This window comes from Calonectris borealis, chromosome 3, assembly GCF_964195595.1.
Source record: "Calonectris borealis chromosome 3, bCalBor7.hap1.2, whole genome shotgun sequence".
Taxonomy (NCBI): domain Eukaryota; kingdom Metazoa; phylum Chordata; class Aves; order Procellariiformes; family Procellariidae; genus Calonectris; species Calonectris borealis.
In genome coordinates this window covers 16177781-16203035 of record NC_134314.1, presented here as the reverse complement: position 1 = coordinate 16203035, position 25255 = coordinate 16177781, and the positions used below count along the sequence as shown (strand labels likewise).

General features: G+C 40.9%; 1 protein-coding gene across 5 annotated transcripts; it reads right to left on the bottom strand.

Annotated features, from left to right (window-relative positions):
• Positions 1 to 13495: 13495 nt before the first annotated feature.
• E2F6 (E2F transcription factor 6) lies at positions 13496 to 24840 on the bottom strand. 5 transcript variants are annotated; one of them, XM_075145045.1, is made up of 7 exons: positions 24527 to 24839; positions 22017 to 22065; positions 20289 to 20499; positions 19803 to 19961; positions 18627 to 18741; positions 16963 to 17110; positions 13496 to 16226 (listed from the first exon to the last, which is right to left on the bottom strand). In XM_075145045.1, exons 1-7 carry the CDS (start codon positions 24590 to 24592, stop codon positions 16189 to 16191), a joined length of 786 nt encoding a protein of 261 aa, XP_075001146.1. In that variant the 5' UTR covers positions 24593 to 24839; the 3' UTR covers positions 13496 to 16188. The 5 variants fall into 5 exon arrangements, 4 of the variants coding, with proteins under 4 accessions (XP_075001146.1, XP_075001148.1, XP_075001145.1 ...); XM_075145047.1 differs by having other exon boundaries at positions 24536 to 24839; XM_075145044.1 differs by having other exon boundaries at positions 20283 to 20499; positions 24527 to 24837.
• Between the last annotated feature and the right edge of the window lie 415 nt (positions 24841 to 25255).

Sequence of the window (25255 nt, the reverse complement as noted above, 5' to 3'; positions counted from 1 at the left end):
TCCCCAAAACAGATTAGGATCCACTTTACTGCAACACCAACAAAAAAACCACATAATTTGCTCCAGCAGTTTACTTTGCAACGAGATAAAAGAAGTAGGTGCAACAACTAGTAGGGTCGCTACTAGGTTTAGGACGTGGGTACTAGTAGGATCATGAAGTTACATGGCCTAGCACGTCAACCATTAAAAGCTCTAAATTACCTAAAAGAAACATGATTTCTTCATGTACAGCCTACTCCTTGGCTAATTTCTTGTAAGCCGCACAGCAGAAATGTTTTGGTTTTTTTTAAGAAGGGATTTAAAATAGGTTTGGACAAGAGACCAAAGGTGGGGAGTGTGTCTCCAGTGATCAATAAGGAGCCCGTGCTGGGTTTTGCTAATCTCAACAGCAATTTTGGGGGTGATTTCGATGAGCTTTGAGTCAAGCACCAGGTGATGTGAAGATCTAAGCTCTCTTTTCAGTTTCCCCTTGGCTATAGGGAAGCTGCTTCTCTTTTCCTCATTTTTCTTATCTATAAAACAAGCTTTGTAAAAACTAATCTCTACTTTATCTAGCTTATGTGATTTAGTGACATTGTTCAGGGTGCTATTTAAACAAAGGTAACAAAGAAGTTCTTCAATAAGCATAACAGCCCTTTCTGCATACAAAAAAAGTGTGATTGTGACTTCAAAAGCAAGTGTGTAGAAACAGTACCTTCTTGAAATTCTTGCCCAATAGATCTGTTCCTCCAGGCTTCAGGACATATCTGTTTACTGATGAAACAAGTTTTACTCTGTTACAGGGACAAATGGACAACGGTAGAGTCAGCTGAATTCCTTTGTACAACAGAAATCCTCAGCAAAATCATCAGCAGAAGCTTTATTGCTGGTTATAAGTGATTAAGTGGCAAAAAGAGTACCCAGGAAGTCAGATCCTTCCCTCAGAAAAACACTGTTTTAACATGTCCTAAAGAAAAAATAAGACAACCTCCTGCGGTCTTTTTACAGTTCTACCTTTTCTGCCTATAGCGGCAGAGATCTCTTAGGATAACACCTATCCCTAACAATGACCATCTAAGGAAGAACTGTTCATACTTGGTCTGCGTACGCTAGTTTTGAAGTCCGATGCAGTGAATTGTCAAATGTTGTTTACCATGTTTTGTAAGGCAAAGTCCAAGCCTTCCAGCGCATGCTGCAATGTTAAGCCTATGAGGCCACAGTTGGATCCTTCACCTCCCTCTCTACTCCCTGAAATGCCATTTAACTCTTCAGGTGTCTACGGTCCAAATATGTCTTAGGTGCCCTGAGGCAGTCAGGTAGTTGACCATTTTCAGAACCGGCTGCATTTTTATGAGCAGATTTGTAAGAATTTGGTAAACTGGGCTTATTGGTTAAAAGTCATCAGCTTCAGGTCATTCCTTTAGGGATCAAGCCTAGAAGAAGGATTTGGCTCTGAACCTCAGGCATGCTTTCACTACTAGCTGTTGCAAAAGAAGAAAAAGGAGACAAATTACCCATCTTTGCATCTGTTTTAGGAGAAAGGGCTGCTATGTTTTTGGCACACGCTGCTGGCTAGTTCAGGGTTTTGCAAATCCTCTTCTTAGGCTCCCGCTCTCTGCAGGTATTGTATAGAGAGCATAAGAGCACTATTGATGGGGGAGTTGATTCTACTAATTGGTAGTAGAGTCCCTAAAACTTAGGTTTAGCATCTCATGTGGATCTAGTCCATTTTGTGGTTTGCATATGGGAAAAAAAGATGCATAGAAATGTTAAGTGAGTTGCCAGTGATCTCATGGACTGTCTTTGCCTAGAGACATGAATTGACTGTCACCCTGAATGAGAACCAAATTGTGACAACAGAGTAAGAAGGACAAAAAAACCAAATAATCCAAGCAAATACACAGTCTTTGAAAGCTGCCAAAATTAAGCCATGTCAAACTGCTACGGGAAAAAGTGCATAACTATCGTCCCTCCCCGCTGGGGCGTCCAGGACACCGCACTGACTGTTTGAACGTCACAGTCGATCATTGTTGTTGCGATGGAAATAGGACAAGAGGTGGTTCTTTGGATAATGAGATCTCGAGACTTTGGAGGTTGTAGCTGAAGATTGTCATTCTACCTTCAGAAAATAAATTACATTTATTTCACTAGTATAAGGTTTTCTTTATTTTTAGATTCATAAATATGAAATAGGGATGGAAACGAATATAAGTGTATTGTGTTGTGGGTTTTTTTTTTTTCCTTTCTCACATGCTAGTGTTTAATCAGTCTAAGGGTTAATAAATTATTTTTCTGGATTAAAAATAAAACCCTTTTTCTTCATTTTAGGTTAATGAAAACAGACGGGAAGAAAGGTACATGACTTCTCTATCTGGGAGATATAAAAGCACATTTTTTTAAGGAGTCACAAAGTCAGCCACAATCATCATCGTTGTTGATTTTCCGATTCCAGTGTTGATTTTTCTGATTCCAGTGTTGTCTTGGTACAAAAAAACATTTTTTAACATTCTTTCATTTAATCCATGGTACAGCATCTGTTGCATTGCAACTAGCGGCTTTAAATACAAGCAGCTTTTCAAACCCCATGTATTTCCAAACCAGCCCTCAGTAAGAATGACACTACCACATCAATCACTAGCACAGGCCAACTATAAAATTACAAAACCACTCAGCCATCTGTATAATTAAATGCAAACCAAAGTAATCAAGCAAATGTTAAAGAAAATATCTTCATATGGTAAACTTTATAGGTGAAGGCCTACATCTACTGTTTCTACTTGGGAAGGAATATATTTTTGTCTCCGATAGGTATGCCAGGTATCGTTGCTTCCCACTATTTCAAACGGCATGTCTTGCTACATAGCTGATAAATGCAGAAATATTAGTTGGTGCTGTCTGTGCTGTGTTGAATTCAGTATCTTAAAGACAAGTACCGGAGGATCAAGAAAAGGAGGTGTGAAACAAAAGTGGCTGCATAATGCCTGGGTGTGTCCTGATAATGCAGGACTTGGTCTCTGCCTGTCTTTCTTTTAATTGGTTACATAATTATCCCCAGCTAACTAACATTGCTTTTGTTAATAAGGTGATTTCGTAGTTTCTTGGATGCATTGGGAAGACAGAAGTGAAACTGTGAATCTAGGTTAATTGAAATGCTTACGTGATGTTGATGTGCCAGATTCTCTGCTCTAAGTCTCAGGAGGAAACTTGCAGTAAGCGTAGCTTGGAGAGTAAGGACAAAGTGACCTCAAGTTTTCCTTTGCTGCTTTCTACATTTAGGCTAAGTTTGGGGCTGTATGGCCCATAGGCATAAGTCACAGCAGTTCGAGGGGCTGCTGTGATTTATGAAATCCTCCCCGTCATGCTGTCAGCAGGCTGCTTATACCTCACAGCGCCTTGGAGCAGAGGAGGGTTTCTGCCACTTTGATTTCTGCTGTGAGCATTATCTCCAGCACTTCCTTTGTGTGACACACTGTAAAAGTTGCAAAATTGGAAGCGTGCAGGGTACAAAGCTGCTGGTCCCTTGGAAGTGTTGGCTATAGCTTCTCAAAGCTCTTTCTGACTCCTTTTAATTCTGACACGGGGACTAAGGATTGATTCAGTCGCATCACTTGCATGCCTGTAATAATTATCTCTTCCAGTGAACACGTACCCATATGAACAGAAGCATTTCTGACAGTTTATTCTGGATTTAAGATCAAACATTTAAATACCTGCTTCCCAAAATGAAACCCAAAGTTCAGAATTGGGCAAATAGGCTCCTTATAGAAAACCTGAGGAGAATCAGACGTTTTAGAAAGGAGTGCCCAACTGCGCACTGGACAGAACTTGTAAGAAGTGTGCCCAAAATCCTATGTTTTCCCAGATGATACGTACTCTGAACCAGCACGTCCATCCTGATCTGATCTGGAATTCTTTAGCAGAGTGAGAACCTCCGTACCTATTCTCCTTTCTCCATCCTGTGGCAATTCATGCTGCATATTCCACCTCCAAATAAAGTTCCTAGCCACTATCTTGCAGGGGTTTGTGTGGTTTTGCCTCTTTAAGGATGTGTTCTGCTGAAGCAGTCTTTATGCAGTAAAAATGCATTAATAAGAAGATAAAGAGGCCAGGAAGAAAAGGCTCTCTAGCCTACTGATGAGCGCGCTCGGATGAGAGGTAGATAGCAAACTTGGCAACCTTCACAGTTAGATGGCTATTGAGAAGAGTATTTTTGGACTGCGATCTTGGATTTTGCTGTAAGGACCATTGTAGGCACCTAATAAATCCTTCTTTTGATCTGGCCTTTAGCCATAAGTATGCAGGAACTGGCTTGGAAAGTGACAGTAAAACCCTGGGCACCGAACACTCCCTGCAATTACGGGGAAATGCCAGTAGAAGATGACTCGCATAGAACGGGCTAAATAAAGATGATTATTGCTGTAGTTCTGTGTGCATCTCTGAATACCCACATTATGTGTCTCCATATTAGCACTGTCATTCCTACGATCTGCTTTTCATCAAGACTTAGCTACTGTTAATTGTGGGGAAGACAAGCCAGTCTAGCTGATACTGGGGTGTAAACAACTACGGTTGCTGGGTCTGCTCTTGGGGAACTTGCAGGGGCTGTAAAATAGGAGTAAGAACAATCATGAGTGCACTAGTGAAGACATAGCTTTGCAGATAAGGGTTTACGCTCTTGGAGAAATAACGTCATTTTGTATTTAAGCACTATCAGAGTCAAGCAGCAAAGTGAACACTCAGCACAGAGGGGGGGGAAAGAAAGAAAGAAAAAGAATATCCAGGAACCCTATTTGTTTTCTTCCTGTTTGGAAAAAGTAACAATTTTCCTATTTCTCATTTTGTCCAACAAGGAGGACAGTCTTGTTTAACAACTGTTACTACTAGGCTTGAGTCTCAAATAGTAAATGGGACGACTGTGTGAAGAGGCTAGCGTCAAGATGATCTCAGTTTTGCCCAAGTCCAAATGAATATTTCCTCAAGGCTTTGGTGATGGGTGATGATGTTAAAACAAAACATTACGTGGGTAGGCAGAATTAAGGTATGAAAATGAAAATTGTCATAAAAGTGGTAGTTACAACCAAATTGGAAGAAAAGCTTTGAAGATTTTAATAAATTCGATGTCAGATAAGCATCAGAATTCTGGAATTACTAAACCCACATCTCAATTTCAATAACAAGTGATTTTCAGATAAATCACTATTGCCAGGATGATGCCATATGATTGAAAATAGTAAGTATAGACCTATATCTTAAAAGGAGACAAATATGACTGCTATCAAAGTCTTTCTGTGACCTCAGTAGCATACAATTTTTAAAAGCACATTTCTAGCAAATAGCAAAGATATGGAAGAAAATAGGAAACAGTCTAAATGTACATCATACTGGACTAATCACAGCTATAAAATAATGGCAAAAAAAAATGCAGCTGATCTCATTTACCTTGTCTTCAGTAAATAATTTGATATGATAAGGCTGGAGTTAATGGAATTACTAAGGCAATTTTTCATGTACATTCTTTGTAGGAGATCCATCTATAAAACATTCCGGAGGTAATGTACTATTCCTAAACTACAAAGAACTGACTATAGGTAGGACAGCAATGCCTTATGGGGTGAAATAGGAGGGTATTAGTTGAATCCTTCAAGATTTGGATTGGTGGGAATTACAAGGACCAGGCTTGGTCTGTCTTGTTTAACGTTTTGAAATTAGAACCTTTTTGTTTACCAGCATGAAATCAAAGAGTGTGCTGATGATGCTGGCTGTTTGCACAGAGTCAGAAGACAACATCAATAGAGGGTTGAGGATCGGGATATTGCTTAGAAGATCATCTCAATGACGGGAATGATAGAAATAGGATGTAACTAAATGGTAGAGTCTATAGAGGGATGTGCCGTTGGGGACTAGTAAGAAATTCTGATATAACGTGGGAACTTATCATTTGGAAACAGCTGAAGAGAAATACTTCAGGCTTCCATTAGTTGATGGAAATGTGGAACTAAAAAGGGTAAATTGTATTGTAAAATTTAACAAAGATAAGTAAGATAGGGTAAGGGCAAGATCAAGTAAAAACACTGCTGGAACTTAAAGAGTTCTATTCATCTGTATTGAAGGAGAGGAACTGAAATAGGGAATTGGGCAGAGATAAAGGAACAAGGCAGTCTGTTTTATGTGAGGTGAATAACCCAGTTTGCTAAGTCCAGCAGAGGGGTGACTGAGAATATGGTGGTGTCTGTAGATACACCTCCGAAGTCAATACCAAGGAGACTAGGAGCTCTGTACGTTACAAAACAATGTTGGCAGAAGAATGTATGCATGTAAACTGGCGACAAATAGACTTAGATGGGAAATAAGAAAGTTTCCAGCTATAAATGATGGGGGTTTGGTACAACCTTCATCTGAGTAAAGGCAGCAAGAAAATAACTTCCTGCAGCGTGATGAGTGCATTTTGAAAGGGCTGTACGATGTGGTGACTGGCATCGTAGGGACCGGAGTCGGGAGCCTTCAACGTCGTTTTCAGTTCTTTGTTTCTGGGGCTGCAGACATAATAGTTTGTAAGAAGCACAGCACAGCCTGGATGAAAGTGAAACCAAACTATTTCACGACCAGTTAAAGACTTTGCGGAGGTTGCATTTTTGTTCAAAACCCACAGTGAATATAATAAAAACCAGCACAGTTTGGACATAACGAAACCGGCTGTTTTTCCTTGCTGAACGCGAATAACCTGGAGGTATTTCTTTGCGTGGACCATTAAATGTTCTGTTTGACCCGATGTAGAATGTTTGCTCTGGATGCTTGAAAGAAGAGAGGTGGTCTCGTTTTTTATCTCATAGCATGGAGATACTTAGGATAAGGAAATCCTACTTTTGTCTGAGGGAATTTGAAGCAGAATTCTACTTCTTGGGAAGCTGTCAAAGGACTGGGGATCCCTGAAGTGGGAGAAAGAGGAAGTTCTTCCTCGCATTGAAGCTGTTGCCCTGCACAAAGGCACCGAGTTCGTTGGGTCATCGAGGAGGAGCATGAGAATCATGGCTTCCCACCCTGGGAACCAGCGCGCTCCCTTGGGAGGTGTGTCCCCATCCCTCTCCGCCTGGACAAAATCAAAGTGGTAACAGGAAGGACTGAGCATAGCCTGCCTCAGAACAGCCTCTGCTACCTAAGTAAATGCTCTGATCATTGAGCTGTTGGGTAATTGGGGACTTTCCTCCAACAGAGTTTATCCCTGCCTTTGTTTTTTTTTCAGCCAAAACTATTCAGCAAATTTGAAGCAAATAGTTTAGACATGACTGAAACCACATTTTCCAGGGAATTAACTATTAAAATAAATAAATAAATCATCCAACTCTAACTATCACCACTTTTAAAATCTATGTTACTCTTTTCCACCTAAAATAAACCACATTTTTATCTTTTCTTAAGTATAAGAGTTCGACCCATCTACCCAGCCAGGGGTAATAAATGCAGGGTAATAAATTAGAGCTCATCATTAATTATTCTGTTCTGGGACACACGAGGCCTATTATGGCATTTACAGCTAATGCTTATTTCTTCAGCTTACCAATTTTTTCCTCTCTTTGCAGCCCCTTTCATCTGGTCAGTTCCAACTGCTGGTCCCGGTAGGAGGGGGGACTCTTCACTATTAAATTTTCATCCTTTTCTAGTCAACTAATTTAGAACTAATGAAAAATAAAATGAAGTACTTTTGTCACTGAGCATACTGCTAACTTGTTGATAGTTTAAATAGATTATGCCATACCACAAGGTACAAGTTAACCATAGGAAACAAACAAACAAAAAGGACATGTCTAGCTGGAGTGGATAAAAGTGTAGGAAATGTTACAGTAAAACAGAATTCCAGCTCCAAACCAAGTGCTGGATCTGAAGCTGCCTGCAGAGTGGCAGCTTGAAGAGAGATTTCACTACAGAAAAAAAAATTTGGGTTTTTCAGAATTTCCCGAGCAGCTGTCCAAGATTCCCCCACAGCAGGTATCGCACAATGCAGGCAGCTCCACAGCCCGCAGAGGCAGTCGGCTGGTACCGCCACAGCCCAGACCCCCTCATCTTCCGAGACCTGGAAGTCCTTGGACTTGGGCTGTCAAAAAGACTTGGGTGGATCGTGTCTGATGTGCTGGAAGGAAAGCAGCAGCTAGGGATCTGGGGGGAAGCCATTCGCTTTCCACCAAATTGGAATTTTACAGTGGAAAATCGTTCAACCAGAAGATTTCTGATCAGCTCACTGGGACCGTGTGGCACACCGGCGGTCTGTCGCATCTTTCCAGATCGCTGGTGTGCAGGTACTTTCCCTAGGCCACGGTGAGCAGCCCTCTGACACGTTCTTCACAGCATTTTCAATTACTGTTCGATGCTGCGTGTAATTTGCGACTGGTCAGCAATGGGGAGCGGTGGTTCGGCGACTGGGGAGGCGGCGGCAGGACGGTTGTAGACATCCCTCTAGCGGCCCCGCCGCCGCCGGGAAGCCAGCGAGCTGCGCTGGCGTCCCCGGGGCAGCGCGGCCGCGGGCTTTGGGCTGCGCACTTCAGTCAGCCGGGGGCTCGGGACCTGTCTGACATAACTGGGTAAGAAATAGGGGGTAATTTCTCCCTCTTTTCCCTTTCGCCAAAGCTGCCCTTGAAACTCCGCACCGGTTCAGGCTGTTTAGAGTGTTTATTGCACGCAAGCCACGATGCTGGAAGGAATGTACCCATTTCAGTTCTTCTCTGGCCAAAGATGTCCTGGGAGATGAAAAAGGGGTGAGGAAAGGGTTAATCCTATCTTTAAGCTTTTTTAAATGTTAGATTGTTTAACGTAGAGAGGGAATAGTTTTGTCATCGTTGAAAAAAATGCAAGTTATACTGAAGATTAATCAGATGTTTCAGATTTTCCTGTCCCATAATACAAGACTGATAGGATACCAAAGGAAAAAAAAACCCCACTGTATGTAAAATAAACATGAGGAACATTTATTTGTACTTCTGTACATTTTGGCTTCTCAATTGAAATTGTCAACAAGATGCTAATTTTGATTATGTGTTTGGAACATTGAATTTATTTTGCCATTTAATTTCTCAAAGGATATGCAGTAAAGACTGAGAGCATCAATAAGCCCTGGGGCAGCACCTTTCAAGATAGCAGAGAGCTTGCCAATGCTGTCTTCAGAGAGGATGCTCCCCTGGGGCACCTGGGAGGACGTAGCACTGACCGTGGTGGCATCAGGAAGCACATCCAAGGCCTGCCCTCGTTGTTGCCGGGGTTTCTGGGACAAGCATCCTGTGGAGGGACCTGGGGAAGCTGGGACGCTCCTAGGAGTCACAGCAGAGCAGAACTGATTGATAGGAGTTTGCGAAGGAGATGAAGGCAGCCGCCCCTTGCACAGAGGAATGATTTGTCCAGAGGCAGCAAGCTGCCTGATGCAGCGTGATGCGGCGTTGAAAGGATACACGGGTTTGTACGTAGTAAAACTGTCCTTAGAGGTCAGCTCACACTGGGATTCACTCTATATGGAAACAGAACCCCCAAATCTCATCCTTCTGATAATCATCGTTCTGTATCTCAGTAATTCGTCTGTACTACCAGCATTACCGCTGTGAATCCATTATTTCTTTTAAGCTGAGAATTACCTATATAAAATATGAAAGTGTAACAATTCAGTTCCAAGTATAATTTTTTCGGTTTACTTGTGCTCATTTCCAAGCCACCATTTGCTGTCAATAAAGCACATGGCTGAACAACTATTTCTAGTTGAACCTCAATTTTGTTAAACTGATCAAAGTGATTAATTGAATGAACAGACACTATCCTGATCAGTTTTTGATTTCAAAGGTGATAAAAAGCTTTTTAAGTGGCGTAGAGGGGATTTTTTTTCCGTCTACAGCTGTATCATTTTCTCTCCAAATCATAAACGCCGTTCTGCAGACTTCCCTCCCTATCTCACAAAAATAGCTCCCACTTGTCAATTTAAGAAATGGTCGATTGGCATAAAGCCAGCAGAGGGAGCAGAAATGCTTGAGAAGTTTTCGGGCAACATCTATGTAAACAATTATTGTTGTCTTGTTTTCATTTCTAGGCAACAGATCCTCAGAGACACATACATAGCATACAGACAATATCTGGACAGCCTTCCAACCTCTTCTCTCCAGATTATAACAGTCTATATTTTCTCCACGTATAAAGGAACAGTATTGTACAGATTGGGAATAAAAGATATTTTCATGTGGAAGATACTTGTTTTTAAGAATCTATGAAGTGATCATTTAATGTCACAAATTTAATTCCCTTTTAAAAAGAAGTAAGATTCCTGAGCTTTAGTCTGCAGTAAATTTTTAATACAGTCTGGAGTCTCTCTGTCTGGAAGAAACACACAATTTGTTAATAAATATACAGTAATCCATATTTTTTCCTTTTGTGCTCTTTGGTGGCCCAGGGCTGTCCGTGTTTTTGATACTTTCCAAACAAATCAAAACCACGGATCTGTGCACTGAGGCTGCCAACCTATGTGTCAACTTTGGCAATTCAAAGACTGACATTTATATTTATCCCTTTATTCAGTTCTCCAAGAAAAATCTGTAATTAAGACTCCTTTGATCTCAAAAGAGAAGCAACACTAATGTTTTCACGGTATTTTGCTTTTACTTTCAAACCTCTAATCACAGGAAGAATTGATCCTGCAGTTCTGGAGGCAAACTCTCTATTTCCCTCACAATTATTCTCCCAGAATGGGATCATTTTGTATCATTTCACAGGTGTTTGCAGCTGAATAAGGACAGAAATCATCTCCGATAGCTTCTCACCAGTTTGAAGGCCTTGCACACATTGCTGGGCAGTTAAGATTGAATCTGTCTCTAACGCCAGTGGGATCTTTGCAACAAGAAACTGTTTCTTACACAAAACTAAAATATTACTGGCGTTGGTGATGAGAACATTGCTCGCTAAGAAGGTTCTTTGACGATTTGTGGGAAGTAGCATTACCAAGTAAATGACAGTTCTCTGCTCCCAACTCTGAATTCAGTGCAACCTGCTTTAGCGTAAGGGATGGAGGTGTAAGCGTGTGGATACTGTCCCGTTTTTGTAGGTGTTCTGGTGAAGAGGAAGTTCCAGTATCACAAATAACTACTGGGAAGTTTGGTTCGATCCTTGAGGGCCCAGCTGATAGCAGAGTGTCTGGTATTACTCAGAGAACTTCACAGCTGCCATGTGGTCAGGAAGAAATGGTCTGAATGTCCGTGACTCTCGCCAGGGGAGAACAGCTCGTTCATTCATTCGTTCTACATACAATGTATGTTCTGGACACTTCTGAACAAGGACACAGGCAGAGTACAACCTAGCAGAAGTCGGTCAGAAGACAGTCTGATCACAGAAAGATGGATCTTACCAGTAACAGCATTAGAGATACTGACTGCGCGTCTTCCTTTTCAAAATCGTGTTAGTGCCTTCCCTCGTTCCAGAGCCATGCTAAAATTTTACCACTTGCAGTATTTAGCAGGATATGTTTCATACAGGTACCTGTGTTTAAGAACTTCTTTTTGCCTGCTTGTGAAGAAAATAAAGAGATAGGTCCTGCCTACAAACAGATACTGCTGCAAATAATGAGGGAAATTCTCCCTTTGCTGGTGTTTCCAGATCCAGAATTCTTCTGTTTGAATCCCAGCTGTCTCACAGATATTTTGGTCATGCTAAATCTCAGCCAGAAACCTTGATCTTTAGAGAAGTCTGCATCTAGCTTCAACCTTTATCGTTAATGACTGGTGGGGCCTACTGACCTTGTTTTACTCTTCAAGTTTGCAGGTATTTGCTTTTTAACTTGCATTTAAAGGTCTGGGCCCATCTCTAATTTACAATCCCCTTCAAAACTTTATTATCCAAATAAATTCTGAAATGTTTTGACTGGACTTTGAACATTTCTTCTGACAGATAACTTTTATTTTCACATTTGGAAATGAACTCTTTTAATGTTGAGGTCACAGTTTGTGCACACAAATGTTATCCTAGGTTTAGAAGCCAGCAAGCCTCTTAAGAATTTGCGTGCCTTGTAATTAAAATATGTATGAAAACAGGTTTTCCCTTTCTGAGCTTGCTGAAACTTTATCTCTGATCTGACACCTGCCTAATTTGCAAGGAAAACTTTTATCAATTTTTCTTTCATTTTTCACGACATGCGCTTTGGCTGCATGTTAGAGAAGCAACAACTACTGCTGTAACCTGCTTGTGACATTTTTATGGAAAAAAAAAGAAAAAAAAAAGAATTTCTTAGAAAATGACAGCTGCAACACCAAAATTGCTTATCTGTCTGGAAAAGAATATTGCATTATCTAAAAGCAGTTCTGTGCAGGAGTTGCATTAGAATCTACAAAAGACTGAAAGCAAAACTGTTTCTGGAACTTGAATAGCTTCTTGCAGATTTTTAGATTCCTGAAGTTTTCATTTGAAGTGCCAAGTTTTCCTTTTGAAAAAAGATGCTATGAAATATTAGAGGCCTAATAAAAGTCAATAAAGGGCTAACATGTCCTGAGCTTGCATCTTTTGAATTTGCTATTACAACTTCTAGGATCATCTCCTGTAGCCCCATCACTTAATCCAGGGGTGATTACAAAAACTACCTCACTCATGGATCACGTCATGAGAAGCTACCGAAAGCCCACAGATGTGCGGCGGGTGTCCAGACAGGTCCTTCGATAGCCCCCCATCAGACTGCAGCGGGATGAACGGAAGGGAGGAGCCACGTACGAGATACATGGAGAGAACCAGGCTTCTCTTTCTCTCCAAACATCAAGTAAGATTTCCTTCCAAACATACACCATGTTTTTTTACAAACGAGTATCCCAACCCTTCAGTAAACATCTATGTGAGAAGCCTCGTGTAGATTTATATAAACTGTACATAGCCAAGTATAATTTATGTGATTTTAGCCTCAACACACTTCTCACAAGTTACCGCTGGCAGATCAGAGGTGGAACCAAAACCCGCAGATTACTGCTCCGGATAAACACTCCAGCGGTTACCTAAGTCCCAGGACGGTGCCAGAGCCAGCCGATTCACCAAGATGGTGGAACGCACAAGGGTTTAAAGCTTGCAGTCAACTTCAGCTACTCGGGGCCAGCCGACGGTCTAGCAAGCAGGTTAACTTCACCACCGAAAATTACAAGAGCTGAAGTGACTTTTGAAATCAGCGTAATTTAATTACGCTTATAAATGACGCTCTTCACACACAACAAAAAGATTACTCAAAATGAAGGAATTTGCTGTCTTTTAAATGCTTTCCAAAAGATAGTAATTTAAAACAATCTTCTCTCTTCTTTAAAAATCACATATTTTAAAAACTGCAATTCACATCTGAAAACTCTGACAAGTAATTTCCCATACCAAATAAGGGCTGAACTGGCAACTTGCGACGTTTGTTCCAGTTACAGAGTCAGCAAAACCAGGCCATTTTATAATTGTGGATCCTGGCTGTTGCTATTGCTGATTAATGCGTTTAGATGCTCAGCCATTCTTATTGAAGGAAAGACAAAAACATTATTAGAGCTTTTTAATTTATTACAGGCAGAGTCCTCAAATAGCCAAGGGAAGTGCTTACACATACAAATATGCTGAAAATGGACAGATATGGACTCAACAAAAATACTTCGATCTTAACAACCTTTCAGAAAAAAATCAAGCATTATTATACAAATTCAGAGTAAGGGCCTATCACATTTACTTTGCAAGCAAGCTTGTAACGTGTGTTTAAGTTCAGCATCACTCAGGATCTTTTCCTCAAGTCCAAGTCTAATCTTTTCAGCCAATTACCGTACTGAGCTTATACACTACATTGCTTTCAAGTGCCGCAAGTGGATAGTACTCTACGTATCCAAGTAGTAACAACAAAGTGGTTTAATCTTCAAAAGTCCATTTGTTCCACTGAAGGTGCGCTATTAAAACAACAGAAGTGTTTAAGCAAATAATTATAGTATAGCTGTCGTATTACAGCTTCTCCCATTTTACTGTGATAATTGTGTAGCTTGAAGTAAAAAAATGAATTCTACAGCTAGAAAACCCACACAAAGGAGGGAGGAAAAACAGAATCACTAGATTTGTTCAAAATGAAAAATCCTAATGTTTCAATTAAATAAAGTATGTTCTGCTTTTGAAGACAGACTTCCTTAACATTTATAAGATGGTTATTTTGTAAAAGTACACTTCCTTACTCCACAGTTCAAAACACTGTACCATCACGTAACAGGCATAGCATTCAGGATTCGTTGTTGGTGCTTAAAGTTTTTCCATGTTTCACAGCAAACGTTATCCCAAGTTGTTCAACCAGTGTAGGGGGATCAATGCTTCTCTTAGGCACAGACCTCTCTCCCCATGAAAACAGAACAGCACCGTAAAAAATCAAATGGCAAGTTTGCCATCTGGAAAGAAGCCAGCTACTGAAGGAAAAGGACAACCTTTCTGTGCGAAAAGATGGTTTCTTAATTTTAACCCCTGCCTCCAGCTCCATTGGAGGAGCACCTTCCCCATTTTTACTGGCATCTACGTATGAAATGTGGTTTCACTTTGCTTTTATTTATTATTTTAACAGCTCAGCCTGTAGTTTGCATTTTATAGAGATGCAGAAAATTATAGAGATGCAGAAAAAACAGTATCCAACACTGAAGTCCTATATTCTGGAGCTGGAAGTTGGTAGCACGTACACAAGAAGCCAGCACTACTCTCTGACACAAGCTTGCGCTCGGTGTATTTCTCAATTTGCATAGTATACTACTTTGCATTTTGCAGAACTAGCGCACCTTGTAGAAAACTGGATTAACTCTCAGTCTGTACTTAGGTGTTTAAGCTCTTCAGTGTCAACTGCCCTACCTTATTTGTATTTATTAGTAGAATACAGGGCATTTAATTTCACAGCATCTGTCTAAAATAGCTGTAGAGTTGCTGGTTAAAGTATTCAGGGGTTTATAAGCTTTGTTGTTCTCACTTGAGTAGATGGATAGTTGTTGATACTCTGTGATTGGGAAAACGAGGACTTGGGAGTTCCGATTTAAAAACAAACCAACCAACCCATCCCTCCCCACGCAGAAAACTATGAAGTACGCTCTCAGTACTGGAGCGAAATGAGCCGAAGTATGGCATTTGTTCAGCGACAGTGAATTCACTTAGAAAACCCAGTATCAGAATTCTGAAGCTTCATTTTACAGACACTAAAGACAGATGAATACAGATGTAGTTCTCAAGTATTTTACATATTTTTGCAAGCTAAAGCCACAAAGAGATCATGGTACTAGGCTAAAGCTATGCTGTATGTAAACTCTAGAAACTGGAAGGGACCAATTTAAGTAGTTATTGATCATAATGTTTCTTCTGAAAATTGCTACATATTATGGCATCACAAGAGTCAGAGCTGCAGCACCATGTATAACACATTTAAAATTTTCACATCAGTTTTAATGTTTGTAGTTACCCAGCAAATTCCAACAAAGCCCAAGAAATTCAACCCAACATGTTTCATTAGACTGACCGATTAGACTATTTAGTATTTTTATAAGCTTATTTTATTTCTTTGCTGTACAAAGGCAGAAATGCAAACCATCTCAATAAATCTACATCAGTAACTACCTAGACATGATACAGATATATACAAAAAGCCCAATTATTTAACTTCAGTGTTGATACCATAGTTCATTCAGAGCTGGATGCAAACAATGCAAACAGCAGCTACACAGTTAAGGCATAACTCTCATGATATTTACATCTTGTTCCTTATAGTGAAGGCTTCTGATACACCAGTTCTTTGTTACACTTGTATTTGACAATCCTGCTTAGTAGGAGTGCAGCCTCAGAACTGAAAAGTGCATTTCTTTATTATATACATTCTCATGAGGATTGTGGATCATTCCAGAAATATTTTCAAATCTTCATTTTTAGAAGTAATTGCCTATGTTTTCCATCAATTAAGATTATTTCATAAGCTAAAAATATCATTTTCCCAAAGCTCTGTAGATCACATGCAATTATGAAAACAAAGCTCCTAAAAGCAATTCTAGGAACTGTCATCTTTTGACTTGGAAAGATAAGCAATCCTGTGAAAGCACTCAACCAACCCACTGCTGTTTGAAATTTAAAACACTTTGGAACATTTCAGGTTAGTAAGTTCGCAGATTCAAGAGGCTTTGGAAAAGCTCTATAACACAGATATTTACATTTTGTATTAGATTTTTGTGTTGTAATTAATCTGTCATGCTAGGTGGTTTGTTTTTTTTCTTCCCCTGGAGATCTCACTTTGAAAGGAAAATAGAAAAAGGAATATGGTTACTGTCATTGTAGGAAATATAGTTCTGAGTCATTTCGCAAGCAAAATAAAAAAATGCCCAAGATTAAAAAGTCAACTCTTCCCCTCAACTATAAAGCAGCACTGCTAAAAATAAATTATCTTTTGTGTTCTGAGCTACTGCAATTCCCGCCATATTTATTTTTAAACCACAACATCCTGCAGCATTGAGGCTCTTGAGAGACTATATTCCAGCCAATCTTGTTTTGGGAGATCAAAATACTGCATCTCCTCTTCTGTATTGCCCCATCTAAGGGAGGGCAGAATGAGCAAGAGCAGCACACTTTCTTGTTTGAAACTGCATCTTAACTCTCATCACAACTATTTCAGCTGAGCTGCTGGGCTCTGTAGTGAGGCAGCTGAGAACTGACACACACTGTTCCACCCGCAGAGCGCAGCTTTGACAGGAAACCAGTAACGAGCAAAGGAAGGAAAGGGGTCAGGGAACAAGAGTGCCTTGCTATGTGTGCACGTGCCTGACTCTCTGACCTCCTGCTGTTGTGAGGTAACACAACAGCACAGACTTCTCTTTCAGGCGTTCCCTATACTCCCACATATATCGGCCCACAAACTACGCCCAGAAAATTATACCGGTACAGTAGAGTTTGCAACTTTATCAGAATGGTATGACCATCTTTAAAAAAAACATATTCCATGGGGATAAAAATGTAAATGGAAGACACTACCTTCATCAGGAGGAACTGATGGCTCAGATTCAGAAGTGACAATATCCGTATCTTCAAAAGTTTTGGCACCTGGCTTCTCTTGTTCCACCTCACATAGATACACGTCAATGGGTCCTTTTGTGCTCTTCACATGTACTTCTATGCAATCCTATAAAACAGTGACTTGCATATAAACCAAAGAACAAATCTTACACATCATTTATCTATTTTTGCACATATTTTAAAGCCAATAGATTAAGAACAGAACAAATACAGGAACGACATAACTATCTAAAATTCTGTTACTAGTTCTACATAAATTATGACTATTACATAGATTTGTAGGCCAATTATTAAGCACCATTAAGCTAACAAGGTTTCATTTTTGATGAACATGCACTTAACGAATCTTTGTTTAGCCTTTTTACCGACCTTTAGATATATGACCAAGATTTCCTATACATTTAGGAAGGGTAACAAAATTTAAAACTTGACAAGTCAATGCCATGGATGAGAAAACAAATCAGAGCACATAGCAGCTTTGATAATATGGCAAAGAAACTCAACCGTATTACTTTTACTGCTTTCCTTCAGCAGACATCACATTGGAAGGCACAGAGCAAATCAAATTTAATGGACAACGGAGAGAAGATTCTGTTCTCCCCCAAATACAGCTTTTTAAATCCTGCCTTCTTTTGCATCAGGAAGCCTCTGTAATCTTATCTTTTTCATCTCCACAGGATGAGAGCCAGCTCCTTTTACCAGTGAAACCACTGGAGATCTATGCAGTGGATCTAAGTCTTCTGGTTCTATTGATTCATATCTCCTTTTCCTACGATATCAGCTCCCTTTCTGTGCACACAGCAAGGCAAATTTGATGACTACACAATTAAGAACATTATAAAAAAAAATGCACATGCAAAAGGAAAACAGAATTAAAGCTCCATTTGTTATCTTAAGCTTACTTCCAGTATTTCCCCTTTTTCACAGCACTACTTTAAACAGTGCGTTCCCAGTATATAGGCCCAGGTGCAGTGTGACCGGGTGCAGAGGGCAAAGCTATGGCTCTTCTTTATGACCCAAATGGGAGGATGCGTGTTGTACCATGAGGTGAGGACAGGGCACAGCCCCCCACCTCCATGAAAAATCCATCTTGACATGATCTAGTAGAGTGCCAAAATGTTTTCTTTTGTCAACCATACTGTGCATTTCATACTTTAATATTATAGTAACAATAGCTGTCTACTCATTAAGCAGCAAGAAGCATTTACATGCTGTTAAGATCATTATCAAATCATACTTATTGCTTTGTTTGGTTAGATTGACAATTTTTGTAGATTTTAGTATACAAACAATAACAGCTCTTTGGAAGTTTCATTACCCTAGTAATTATCAAACAAACTGATAGTGGAAATAAGTAACATTTATTACATTCTCTCTAGCAAAACCAAATAACTAAAGCTCAGACATAGTTATTGTTTAATAATTTAGGTAAACAAAAAAATACTGAAAATAAGTTTCTTAGACTATTATCCCTACAGCATTGTTTAGTAGAACACAAGAACAATAAAGTACCAATATCTGCTATACATGACAAAGAAACTGGAAGTCAATTACTGATTGCTGCTGCAAAAATCATATTTGAGAACTTTTGTTCCCTTAAGACAGAAATGTGTAAAACTTACTTCTTTAGGAATTGGTATTTCCAATTTGGTTTCCTCTGGAGCTTTGATTGCAATCACAATCTGTTCTTGAAATGCCTGAATGCTACAGATATCTTGATATGTCACATAAGCTAGTGTATACATTGGTCAAGGATTCTGTAAAGTAATTTGCTAATGGGCAGAAGTAAAGAGTATGATGTTAAGATATGTTGAAGCAGAACACCAACTTAAGAAAAGTGGTAAATAGATCAGCTGAGGTTACTTTAATACTAGCTTTGCAAAATTCAGTATTAGCTAACAGGTGGAAAACCTTTTTTGTTTATTTCTAGGAAGGAAAAAGCTTTTTAAAAAAAAAATAGAGATATTCAATATTAAAAAAACAAACAAATTTGACAAACATTTTTCACAGATGCTGTCATAAGTCTACAAAGCAGAGGGAATGCTGCCCTTGAGAAACTACTTGTAATAACTATGCACGTAGATAATTTTCTGGAAATTATGGAATTATTTTCTTAACCAGAACAGGTAAGGTGTAAGGAAAAGTTTTCCTGATACCATACAGAAAATGCACGCATTTCATTTGAGCAGAGACCTTAAAATTCTGCCAGACTAATTCAGCTAAGTAATATTTTATTGTAACCTAAAGCCAAAATCCAATATTTATGTAATATTAAAAGAAATCCCTTTTCTGTTATCAAAACCCATCTGAAAGACAGAACTGCACTCTCAAGAAACAGAACAGTATTAGGACACAACGAACATACCATTATATCTTCTTGGCAACAGGCCACTGGGAACTCTGTTTTGGGTCCTCTTTCTCATTTCACTAAGCAACTCAATCTCACTGGTAGGTCAAGACCTGCCCCTGAGACAACTTTACTCTATAATGGAGAGAACAAGGTGATGGTCAGGGTACTAAGACTATTGCCCCACTTCCGTTCTTCTGCAGTGGAAAGGTCACACAACTAGCACTCCCCTGAGAACAGGCTAGATTGCTCATGATACTGCAAGCAGGACACATGACTAGTATGCACTAATATAAAATAACCAGCAAGTTATTTTTATTATATAAAACTCATTATAAAACTCATTGAGTATGACTGCATACCTGTGGTATCAGCCTACACCTATTACTAGATACCTGAGTACTTGCAATCAAAACCACGTGTTAAAGTAGTGCAAGAGTTAAAAGGATATTTTGCATTTTCTTTGTCATCTGTTAGTTCAAATAACTGGTGAGCACAATCCTTGATTAATTCATCCAGAGCTTCTTCCATGGCTGACAAGTCAGAAAGTTCATCTTTAAGGTTTTGCTGCTCTGGTGCTTTTCCAACAACTTGGTCAAGATTAGAACCTCTAGAAGAATATGAAAGTTGTCTAGTATGTTTATATAAATAAAAGCCTATTTACTGAACACAAAGTGTACTAATAGAAAACAACAAGGAACTCTGGCATCCTTTACTCTGCTGAAATATGTTTCATTACGTTTCATATCAAGCGTTTTTGCACTTGATACTTGTTAATACAGTAAGTAATTCAGATAGCCTAAGAATACAGAAGAACTTAAAATATTTTTATCTCCTAAAAGTATTTCAATATGCTTAAAAGTACTTTCAAAGTTATAAACATTGTTGGGTTTTATTGTTTCAGAAATTAGAAGTTTCAAAGCCAACTCACACCCACTGGATAAGATTCTTAGATCTTTTCTGAATTAAGTGGATTCCGTCCAACACATTGGTGATGTCATACACTCTTCGTTTTCGTACTCCAAGCGTTGTTGCTACTTCATTTAAATCAAGGACACCGTCTGGAGCTGTTTTGACAAGATCCATGAATTTTCGGGTCAAATAAACCAAGGATGCATCAAATCGAGGCTTTTTGACTTTCAGAGTTCCTGTAAAGTTTTGACAGAATATTTAGGGTACACTACTACACGAGCATGAAGTGTTCCTTAAAAAAACAATAGTTATGAAGTAGCGATGAAGATAAAAGTCTGAAAACGCTGTCATTATTAACGGTGACATCTCAATGGCATCATATAAAGTCTATTAACTACACATACCTTCATTTGTTTGCAAGGATTGTATCTTAACAGCAAGCACGCATCTTCATGCTTTCAACATTCATGATTTCAGACTGCTAGTATGGACATTAACAGTTATGCAATTGTATGCTCTGTAGGAGCTCAGACTACTGAATGAATACCAATGAAACCTTCAGTTAACTACAGATTGTGTCAGGGCACTACCAGAGAACTGCAGCTCTATCATCTGCTCCATGACACTGTTAAAATGTTTTTTTCACATCCTTTTGGTCCAGATTAACCCGTAGATTTTCCAGATAACATTCAGGCATGGTTCAGGAGTCAGCCTGGATGTGACCAATCTGTTCTGGATTCCAAGAACTTAATATATGGACAAACTCTGGCTGTACTATTTGGCCTCAGGGCAAAAGAATTGGTGATGCCATTGTTTAATTTACTAATGCAACAAAGATCTACAGACACCCGGACACCACAGGTTTAAGAGAGATCCCTGTGCTATGTGTATCCATTACTGGCATATTCGCAGAAACAGCAGAAAAGTTACTGATGAACAGCTTATTTAACTTTAGATTGTTATTTATGTATGCATAAAGCATTAAAAAATATGTATTTTTAAAGCACAAAAAAGATATGGTATGCATGCACTCATCTGATGCTAGAGTCAATGAAAGGCTGTTAAATCCTGCTGTTACTTGTCTTTTCTCCTCAAACCAGGTATTTTATATCTGATCAAACTGTGTCACTGAGTAGTATTCCAGTCTAATGCTTCAACTGAACATGTGTGCATGTGTGTTCATACACATGGGTGCATATGTAAGGAAACTTCCCTAGGAAACACTCTACTTCAAACTTCAATATTTTCCCAGGATGAACGAGACAGGCACTTTTACTCATAGTATATCACACCCATTCCATGGCTGCAAGATTGTGCACTCTTTAACATGAACTGACAGGTTCAACAACTCAGTTTTGGACTGTGTTACTGTGAGATGTGTGAGACTATTCAACTGGTGAGAAACAACAAAAAACACAAATTCACTCAAGCTTGTATTTAGATTTGTTAATACCAGCTGAAAACCAACGTTTGCCAGCATGATGTTCCAGTTTTCTCTAATTCACTTTTCCCATAAGTTGTTTTCCTGACAGCAGTGGGAAGGTATACTTGCAGCAGATTTAAAGAGGAAAAACCATATATGAAGAACGTCTTACTTCGTATCTGTTATTTCATTTAGTGTGCAGCATTCTTCCTGTTCTGCCTATATTAGATACATAACAATTTCTCATTTGTTTACAGCATGTACTCAGCATTGTAAAAATGCATTAAATACTTCAAGAATAATCTTCAGACATGGAATACAGGAACTTACTTCTCACAAACTGTACGTCATCGTCCACATTCAGGTTGATCATTGGCGGCTGGGGAAAAAACAAAAACCAAAAAAAATATAACTGACATAAAATGCTATCTACACAGGAAGGTTCTCCAGAAGAAAATCCCAAATCAACTCTAGATGCTACAGCCACCAGGGTGTTGACAACTCAATAGATATTACGGTGAAGGAGTGTCACTGGATAGAAGGGATACATCCTCATTAATTCTTGTCAGAATTTTCAGCCCTTAATCTCAGCACATCTTCCTCTGTCTTGGAAAGCAGGAAACACCACTGAACCCCCTAATGCTTGGGCAATGGTCACAACACAAAGAGATACCTGCATAAACTCTGCAAATACAAGCTTCAGCTCTTCCATGTAACAGCTCACATGAAGATACACTGCTATTATACAGCATTACAGTTATTTTGTAGACTTCCAGCAGAGTCTGCTCTGGTCAAGAAACTGACATGATGAGCCTAAGGAGGGACTTCATTCCACCTCTCACTCCAATTTAACAAAAGGAGTATTTTCAAATTTAGACTCCTTCCAGTTGGAAGACACCTGAGAAGGTCTCCCTCCAACTCCAAACAGGAACAGCCATTAGATCAGAGCAGCTTACTCAAGGCTTTATCCAAGTGGGTCTTGAAAGTTTCAAGGGATGGAGGCTATACCTTTCTGGGCGTCCCATTCCACTGCTTGCCCATCCTCACAGTGAAAAGGTTTCCCTTTACATCAAGTTCCAACCTCTCTTGCGTCCTTTGTTTCATTTCTTGGCTATTTCCTTTCAGCCTCCCATCATGCACGGCTGTGAAGTGTCTGGCACCAGCTTGTTGTTAACTTCCCTGCAAGTACTGAAGTGGTTTAACAAGCTCCCTCAGCAGTTTATCAACAGCCTTCCTGTACTGGTGGGCCTAAAGTGGACACAGTGTTCCAGCAGCAGCCTAATACGTGCCAAGTAGAGAAGAAGAATCATTTCCCTTGATTTGCTGGCTATGCTCCTGCTAATACAGCCTCATATGCCTCAATGCCAGGGCACAGTGTTGGCACACGTTTAGCCCACTGTCCATCAGGACCTCCAGGTCCTTTCAGCAGTGTGGTCCCCCAGCCTGTACCACTGCAGCGTACAGGCCCAGGTGCAGGCCTTCACACTCGAATTTTCAGCCTCCTTGGTTGAAATTTGAGGGGTCTGATGAGCCATTCTTCCAGCCTATTCCCAGCGGTCTATAGCACCTTCCCCACCTACAAACATCATGAGGGTGCATCCCACATCCTCCTATCAACAGGACAGGTCCCGGGATGGACCCCTGAGGAACTCCACTTGTAATCCACTTCCAGGTAAAGTATGAACCACTAACCGTTCCTCTTTGAGCCTGACAATCCAGCCAGTTTTCTTACTTACCTAGTAGTTTACACCATACCTACATGTCCAGACAATGCTTTTTATCTTTCTCCTTTATAGCCTGTCCTTGCTTCCTGCATATGTTCTTTTTGCATCCCACCCTCAGAGGGCAGGCATAGCTATGCCCATCGCTCAACACATTTACTTGTTTTCATGAGTATCACGACAGAATGTCCCTGTGCTTGTACGATGGCCTCCACCTCTTCAGCTCCTCCAACTTCCAAAGTTGCCTCTCTCAAAATCTCAGCTACCTGTTGCCTGAATAAACTGGAGTCCAGGTTCTGTGTTCTGCTACTTGCCTTCCTCACTACACTCAGGGTCTTGAACTCCACTATTCCATTGCCGTTACAGCCAAGGCTGCTAATGATTACCACATCCTTGACTCCTCTGTTTATGAGAAGGAGATTCAGGAAAGCATCACCCCTGGTTGACTCATCTAAACACCTACATAAGAAGCTGTGCTCAACACCCTTTGTTTCTTACAATCATCATCTCCAATAATAAGAAATTTCTAATTACCAGTGTAAAATCTTATGTAAACTTTTTAATGGCTTTATGACAATACTACCAAGTAACATTTAGCCCAGCAGTCAAGATTAATACAAACAGGCACTTTTAAAAAGTATCACAGAATTAGAAGCAGGCCTGGTTTTTGTTAGCTACCTCATAATATTACTAAAAGTAGCAGTGGAAGCTGCAATATAAGATTACCTGAACACCACAGATGTCCAGAGAACAGAATACACAGTTGTAGTCTGTTTTTCTCAAACATAGCTACAACCTATTTAACTCGATTAAGAAACTATAGGTAACACAGCTAAGAAAATCATCCCTTTGCACTATGACTAACATCGCTATATTTTCCTTTCCCGGCTAGCCTGCTAAAATACGATGAAGGAGGGATGCATCACAACGCCCCTTTCGCGCACCACTCTGGCTAGGCCTGCCTCATCTTTCCAACTCAGGGATCTCCCGCCGGACAGGTGAAGGAAGGACTTTCAGGAACCTCCTTAAAACCTCCCGCGTTGGAAGCAAAGCGTTGCAGTGCCGTCCCGCCCTTTCCCCATCCACAAGCAGCACCTCCCTTCCCCGCCCGCCGTGTACCTCACTCACACGCAGCGTGTCCGGCCGCAGCGGCCTCAGACGCTCCCACTTGGCAGGGTTGGCCATGTTCGCCCGGCCCCTCCTCCTTCCTCCGGCCTAGCGCGGTGGGACGCCTCTCCCGCCCTGAGGCGAGGCGGCGCAGGGAGGGAGGGTGCTCAGAGGCCTTCACGGCGAGCCTGCGAGTCCATGTCGGAAGAAGGCGCCGCCATCCCCAGCCCACCTCCGGGAGGAGGGGGCGGCAGGGGCCCTCCGCCCTCACCGCACTCCGTTATGGCCGCCTCTCCCCTCCCCGCCCCGAGCGGACGGTTGGGCGGGAGAGCGGAAACCCCGCCCCCCCGCCCCGTGCGCACGCGCGCGCCCGCCCCGCGCCCTCCCGCCAGAGCCGCGGCGCGAGCGAAGGTGACGACGGCCAAGCTTCCCCCCCAGGGGCGGCGAGGCGGCCGTTTCCCTTACCCACCGGCCCCTGCGGCGCGCTCGCGCCGCCCGCCCCGGCCGCTGGGGCAGCGGCATAGCCGTCGTGTCCATCCCTCGGCGCGGCGTCTCTTCAGGGGAGTCCTCTCCTCTGAACGCCGGGAGGAAGGAGGCTTCTCCCGGTGTCGCCCGGATTGGCGTTTCCTCCGCTCTCATCACCCTCCCAGAGCGGCGGAGAAAAGGATGTGCTCGCCCCCTTCCTCCTTGCCTTGCCGGTGGGGTGCAGCCGGCGAGGGGAGGTCCCGCAAGCACCGCAGT